Source organism: Spinacia oleracea, chromosome 3, assembly GCF_020520425.1.
Source record: "Spinacia oleracea cultivar Varoflay chromosome 3, BTI_SOV_V1, whole genome shotgun sequence".
NCBI lineage: Eukaryota > Viridiplantae > Streptophyta > Magnoliopsida > Caryophyllales > Amaranthaceae > Spinacia > Spinacia oleracea.
This window is the reverse complement of record NC_079489.1, coordinates 91,038,957-91,045,866: the sequence shown is the minus strand read 5'-3', so window position 1 is coordinate 91,045,866 and position 6,910 is coordinate 91,038,957. Positions and strand designations below refer to the sequence as shown.

Below are 6,910 nucleotides of genomic sequence, written 5' to 3'. Positions count from 1 at the left end.
GGGGTCAGTCGACAAACCAAATATCCTACCAATATCACGAATGCTCAAATGGATATCCCGATTCATCAAACGAAAATGCACAGTAGAGATATCCCTATAACCATTCTTATTCAACCACAAAGAACTCAAGAACTCAAGTGTTAACCTCCTAAAATTCAGACGCAACATACTATACATGTCTTTAATGCCAACACCATAGAACACCCATTTTACATCATGTTCAATTCTCATCTCATGCAATGATTTCTGACAAATAAAACGTGTGGGAATTACCTCCCTCTTTTTGAGGTGAGCGAGTCGTTCCTGCTGCCAATCCGTAGTAATGACGATTTGTGGAAAGTCCGGATCAGATTCGAACTGGGGCGGCGGTGGTGGTGGTGTTGGCTGACAAACCCGGCTTGTGGAAGCCTCCTGTTGGTTCCTTGAAGTGATGGTGCAAGTCCTTCTAGGTCGGTTTGTCATGGTAGGAGTTGAAAATCTGAGTTTTTGTGATTTTTGGGGTTTTTGGGGGAAATTGGGTATTTTGTGGAGAGTGGAGAAAGTTGAAATTAAATGGGTGGAGGTTGTAGAGGATGGTGAGAGGAAGAATTTTGTGCAAAGATTAATGAATTTGGTGGAGAAATGAAGGAGTTATGGAGGTGTGAAGGTTTTGGTGTTTGCGGTTTAATGGAGGAATAGAGAGAATTGAGGTTGAAGATGAAGTATGGAATGAAGGAAAGATGAGGGTTCGTGAGTTAAACCCGCACAAATCGCATATCGCCCGATCGGGCAGCGGTTCGCCCGATCGGGCGAAACATGAAGCTTTTCTCTGGATCGACGTGCGCCCGATCGGGCGCACCTCGACCGATCCGGATCATGCGATTGCGAAACTGACTTTTGAACTCTTCTCCAACCCAGATTTCTCCCTCGGCCTCATACTAACTTCATCATCAACCGCCCGATCGGGCATTTTACACGCCAAACAGGTTGATCGAGCAACATTCGTCCGGTCGGATAAAAATTGACCTCTTTTCTTTTTTCAGTGCGGGCCCGATCGGGCAGAGCTTCGCCCGATCGGGCATTCTACTCGCCATTCGAGTCGATCGGGAAAATTTAGCCCGGTCGGGCGAAAATCAACTGGTCCGCCAATTTCGGTACGCGCCCGATCGGGCAGGCCTCGCCCGGTCTCCACCGGGCGGTTTGCAAAGGACTCTGTTTCAGCTATTTTTTCACTTTTTCGAACTGGGAGCCTTAGACCTACACACTGCTAAACACCCAAACAGTAAAATTCCCTCTTCTCACCCCTCCAATACCAAAAACTACACTAAAACACACACCAAATAAAAGTATTACACTAAAAACACACAAAAGAAAAGAAAAATTGCAAAATTACACTACTAAAAGCGATAAAATACGGGTTGCCTCCCGCAAGGCGCTGGTTTGTTTCTAGGTCCCGCTCGACCTCATTACCTCAAATATGCATGTCATGGGGCGGAAGGATTGAGGTGTTGAACCTCAACCACTCCTATAGTAGCCCCTTCATGGTACAATTTCAGACGATACCCATTTACTTTGAAACGCTCACCATTGTTGTTTTCTACCTCAAGGGATCCAAACTTGCTAACCATGGTCACGGTGAACGGCCCAGACCATCAAGACTTAAGTTTTCCATGAAATAACTTAAGCCTAGAATTAAACAATAGAACCTTGTCGCCCACCGCGAACTCCCTATGAAGGATGCGACTATCGTGCCACCGCTTAGTCTTTTCCTTGTAGATATGGGCGTTGTTAGAGGCTTGTAACCGAAACTCATCTAGCTCACTCAACTGTAGTAGCCGCTTCACACCGGCTAACTTAGCATCCATGTTGAGTTGTTTGATTTCCCAATAAGCTTTATACTCCATTTCTACCGGCAAATGACATGCCTTACCATACACCAACCGATACGGGGAAGTACCAATAGGTGTCTTGAAGGCAGTTCTATACGCCCATAGAGTGTCATCAAGCTTGTCGCTCCAATCCTTCCTAGACTTTGCCACCACTTTCTCAAGTATAGATTTGATCTCCTGGTTGGAGACCTCAACTTGCCCACTCGTCTGAGGGTGGTAGGCTAGTCCTGTGCGATGATATACCCCATATTTGCGCAGGAGCGCATCCAGATGCTTCTCATGGAAGTGTGAACCTCCATCACTGATCAAGGCCCTTGGAACTCCAAATCTGGGGAAGATAATTTTCTTGAATAGGGAGATGACTGTCTTAGCATCGTTAGTAGGCGAGGCAACGGCTTCCACCCATTTGGACACATAATCTACAGCAACAAGGATATACAGATTACCCTTGGACGATGGGAATGGTCCCATGTAGTCTATCCCCCATACATCAAAAACCTCGACCTCAAGAATCCCGTTCTGTGGCATCTCATACCTCCTCTAAATGTTCCGACCCTCTGGCACGCATCACAAGCCATAATAAAAGCCTGTGCATCCTTGAACATAGTAGGCCAGTAGAAACCGCACTGCGACAACTTAGCATTAGTCTTCGAAGGTCCATGGTGACCACCATAAGGTGAAGAATGACACCTATTGATAATACCATGAACTTCCCATTCTGGAACACATCGCTTGTACAACCCTTCAGCAGTTTCACGGAACAAATAAGGATCATCCCAAAAGTAGAATCGAACACCATGTAGGAACTTCTTCTTCTGTTGATATGTAAGATCGGACGGAAGAATACCCCCTACAATGTAGTTCGCATAGTCTGCGAGCCATGGTGATTGACTGGCAAGTGCAAGTAAATGATCTTCCGGAAATGAATCATCGATAGGTGTAGACACTTTACCATCATCATACCTCAATCTAGACAAGTGGTCTGCAACCACATTCTCAACCCCTTTCTTGTCGCGAATCTCTAGATCGAACTCCTGTAGCAGTAGTATCCATCGAATAAGCCTGGGTTTGGCTTCCTTTTTGGAGAGAAAATACTTAAGGGCTGCATGGTCAGTATAGACTATTACCTTGGACCCAATCAGATAAGTGCGAAACTTGTCCAAGGCATAGACTATGGCTAGAAGCTCCTTCTCAGTAGTAGCATAATTAACTTGAGCTTAACCTAAGGTCGATCTTACTAGCATAGTAGATGGCATGCAAGACCTTTTCCTTTCTCTGACCCAAAACTGCCCCAACTGCGTAGTCACTTGCATCACACATTATCTCGAACGAAAGATCCCATTCGAGAGAACGGATGATAGGAGCCGAAATTAGTGCATGTTTAATCCTGTCAAAAGCCTCACGACAAGCATCAGTAAACAAAAATGGGGCATCCTTGAGGAGGAGCTGGGTCAGTGGTTTAACAATCTTAGAAAAATCCTTGATAAAGCGGCGACAAAACCCCGCATGACCAAGAAAACTTCTAACACCCTTCACATTTAATGGAGGGGGAAATTGTTCAATCACTTGGACCTTAGCTCGATCCACCTGGATGCCCTTATCAGATATCAAATGTCCCAAGACCACCCCTTCAGTAACCATGAAATGACACTTTTCCCAATTTAAGACCAGGTTACATTCTTCGCATCTTTTCAAAACTTTAGTCAAGTTAATCAAACAGGAATCAAAAGAGGTACCATAGACACTAAAGTCATCCATAAACACTTCCATGATAGACTCAATAAACTCAGAAAAGATGCTCATCATGCAACGTTGAAATGTAGCAGGTGCATTACACAAGCCAAAGGGCATCCTACGATATGTGAAAGTACCATAGGGACAGGTGAAAGTGGTTTTTTCCTGGTCGTCTAGATGTATGGGAATTTGGAAAAAACCAGAGTAACCATCCAGATAACAGAAAAACTTGTGACAGGCTAGCCTTTCCAACATTTGATCAATAAAGGGAAGGGGAAAGTGGTCTTTTTTAGTAGCAACATTCAGACGCCTGTAGTCAATACACATGCGCCACCCTATAACTACCCTAGTTGGGATCAACTCATTTTTCTCATTTCTAACCACAGTCGTCCCCCCTTTCTTTGGGACTACCTGAACAGGACTCACCCACTTAGAATCAGACACATCATAAGACAATACCCGCATCAAGCAATTTCATAACTTCAGCTTTCACAACATCTTGCATTATGGGGTTCAAACGACGTTGGGGTTGAATGCATGGTTTTTTATTATCATCTAGATGTATCTTATGCATCCAAAAATCAGGCTAATACCCTTTAAATCGTCAATAATGTACCAAATGGCCTTTTTGTGCTTTTTCAACACAATAAGAAGTTGGGATAACTGGTCTGCATCAAGTGCAGTACTGAAAATTACATGGCAAAGTTGTTTATCATCCAAAAATGCATATTTAAGATTAGCAGGAAGAGGTTTAAGTTCGGGTTTCTTTACCTCTTTTACAGAACAGACCGGCCGAACTAACCTCCTCAATTTGGTGCTCTCCTCGGGTTCAGACTCTCCACCATCAAGAGCCAACTCTAGAGCATTCACTTCAGCCCTTCAAGAACTGTTATCACCTGTAGAGGATTCACAACAAAGCACTGCCTCCAAGGGATCCCTTTCGAGAACTTGGGAGACGTTATCTCGCATAATAAAATCAACTACATCAATTCGATAGCATTGTTCTTCCTCTAGCATGGGACCTTTAAGGAACTATTCAGATTAAAAGTCACCATATCATCCCTAACAGACAAAGTCAATTTCCCACTTTTAACATCAATAACTGCCCCTGCCGTGTGAAGGAAGGGTATACCTAAGATAATGGAAATTTGGGAATCCTCTTGCATGTCTAGTACTACAAAGTCCACAGGTATGTAGAATTTACCTACTCTAACGGGAACGTCCTCTAAAACACCTAAGGGGTATTTAACAGAACGGTCGGCCATTTGTAGGGTGATATTAGTAACCTTAAGCTCACCCATGTTCAATTTAGTACAGGCAGACAAAGCCATAACAGACACACTAGCACCTAAATCACATAAAGCCTTATCAATAAAAACGGTGCCAATGTTACATGGGATGGAAAAACTCCCGGGGTCTTTAAGTTTAGGTGGAGACTTGTTCTGTAAATAAGCACTACATTCCTCAGTAAAAGCTACAGTCTCCACCTCACAAAAAGCACGTTTCCTGGTCAAAATATCTTCCAAAAACTTAGCATATGCAGGAACCTGTAAAATCAATTCAGTAAAAGGAACCGTTACCTGCAAGTTTTTTACCACATCCAAGAATTCGTCAAACTGTTTGTCTAGCTTACTCTTGAGTTGCCGGTTTGGGAAGGGGAGTACAATAGGAAGTACTTGAATATATGTCCCCTTCTTAACCTCAGTTGTAGCCTCTTTTTCACAGACTACCTTTTCAGCTTGTTCACCATCCGTGGCCACCCTTGGTGCTTCCTCACTAACCATACCACTAGCAGACACCTCAGACTCAACCTCAACGGGCATAGAAGGAACGTCATCCACTCCTCAATGTAATAGCATTTGCAGTTTCCCTATTCTCGGGCTGTGAAGGGAGTTGACCTGGGGGTCTCCCTGCAAGAGTAGTAGCCATCTGTGCCAACTGCGTATCAATGATCTTATTATGGGCGGTAAGAGCATCAATTTTAGCATCCTTTTCACTCAGAGACTTCTGCATCTGCAACATCATATTCCTCATCTCTACAAGCATAGGGTCAGATTGTGTGGGTTGAGGTTGTGGTGGTGGAGGTGATATGTGTTGTCTAGGGAACCCAGGTGGTCCACTAGACTGTTGGTTGTAGCTACTCTGTGGTTGGTATGATTGTTATGGTGGTGGTTGATATGATGGTTGTGGTGGTGGATGTTAGACCTGTTGGGGGTTCTGAATATTAGTACTCATGTATGATAGTAGGGGATTGTTTTTATACCCCTCATTGTAAGAATTGGAGTACGGATTATTCTTCTTGTAGGACTAGAATGCGTTACATTGTTCAATAGAGCTCCTACATTCCTGTGCGTAATGACCAGGCATCCCACAACTATCACAGACATTGACGGTTTGAGAATTCATTGCAGCTACACTAACAGGTTGAGCAGATTGAGCATTGGCCAGTTAGTTGTTCTATGGAATTTAAGTCATGCTTACCACCCTTGTTAGATAGGCCTCTAGGATTCCCATACTGGGCATTATGAATGGCCATCTCCTCAATCACCTCCAAAGCTCTAGTCACAGCAAGTTGGATGAATCTCCCACTAGCAGCTGAATCCAGAATAAGTCTAGAGTCATTACCCAGACCATTATAAAATTGTTGAATCAAGAACCAGTCGCTTAAACCATGGTGTGGGAACTCTCTATGTAGATCCTTGAACCTTTCCCAGACCTCGAACAAACTCTCATCTGCTTGTTGAGTAATAGAAATGATCTGGCTCCTCAGACGAGCTGTTTTCTCAGGTGGGAAATATTTCACATAGAATGCAAGGGCCAAAGACTCCTAGTTAGTCATTTTCATAGCTGCTCGATTCAACCCATTGATCCACAACTTTGCCTTCCCACTCAGAGAGAACGGAAAAAGAATCTCCATAGTCTGCTCCGGAGTTAATCCCATTTGCTTGATGGTAGAGCAGTATTGGATGAAAGATTGAATGTAAAGATTTGGGTCTTCACCTGCTTCCCCACCAAACTGGTGTCTCTCAATCATGTTAATCAATCCAGGCTCAATCTTGAAGGTCTCAGCTGCAATAGAAGGCATGATTGCCTTGGGTAGCACAGACAGACTTGGCTTAGAATAGTCTGTAAGCCTTGGCTCAACTGGTGGTGGTGTTTCGTCACCCATCTCTATCTCTGAAATTGTATCTGTATCTGAAGGAAAAAGACCGCTAATATTATGATCAGAATCAGAGTAATTCCCACACTCTGCAATGAAATTTCTTCGTCTACGAAAGGTTCTTTCGGGCTCAGGATCTAACGGAGTA

The 6,910-nt window shown here is 43.8% G+C and overlaps 2 protein-coding genes and 1 non-coding gene across 3 annotated transcripts; 1 reads left to right on the top strand and 2 right to left on the bottom strand.

Moving 5' to 3' along the window:
- Nucleotides 1–1,246: 1,246 nt before the first annotated feature.
- LOC130469858 (uncharacterized) lies at nt 1,247–5,425 on the bottom strand. The gene is made up of 7 exons (XM_056839371.1): nt 5,183–5,425; nt 4,900–4,966; nt 4,405–4,459; nt 2,496–2,837; nt 2,112–2,196; nt 1,686–2,009; nt 1,247–1,303 (listed from the first exon to the last, which is right to left on the bottom strand). The coding sequence occupies exons 1-7, from the start codon at nt 5,423–5,425 to the stop codon at nt 1,247–1,249; spliced, it is 1,173 nt and encodes a 390-aa protein (XP_056695349.1).
- Nucleotides 5,426–5,435: 10 nt separating this feature from the next.
- On the bottom strand, nt 5,436–6,636 carry LOC110782545 (uncharacterized). The gene is made up of 3 exons (XM_021986712.2): nt 6,484–6,636; nt 6,151–6,429; nt 5,436–5,615 (listed from the first exon to the last, which is right to left on the bottom strand). Exons 1-3 carry the CDS (start codon nt 6,634–6,636, stop codon nt 5,436–5,438), a joined length of 612 nt encoding a protein of 203 aa, XP_021842404.2.
- LOC130471096 (small nucleolar RNA R71) lies at nt 6,269–6,375 on the top strand. The gene has a single exon (XR_008931774.1). It is a non-coding gene; the product is annotated as a small nucleolar RNA R71 (small nucleolar RNA).
- Nucleotides 6,637–6,910: the final 274 nt, after the last annotated feature.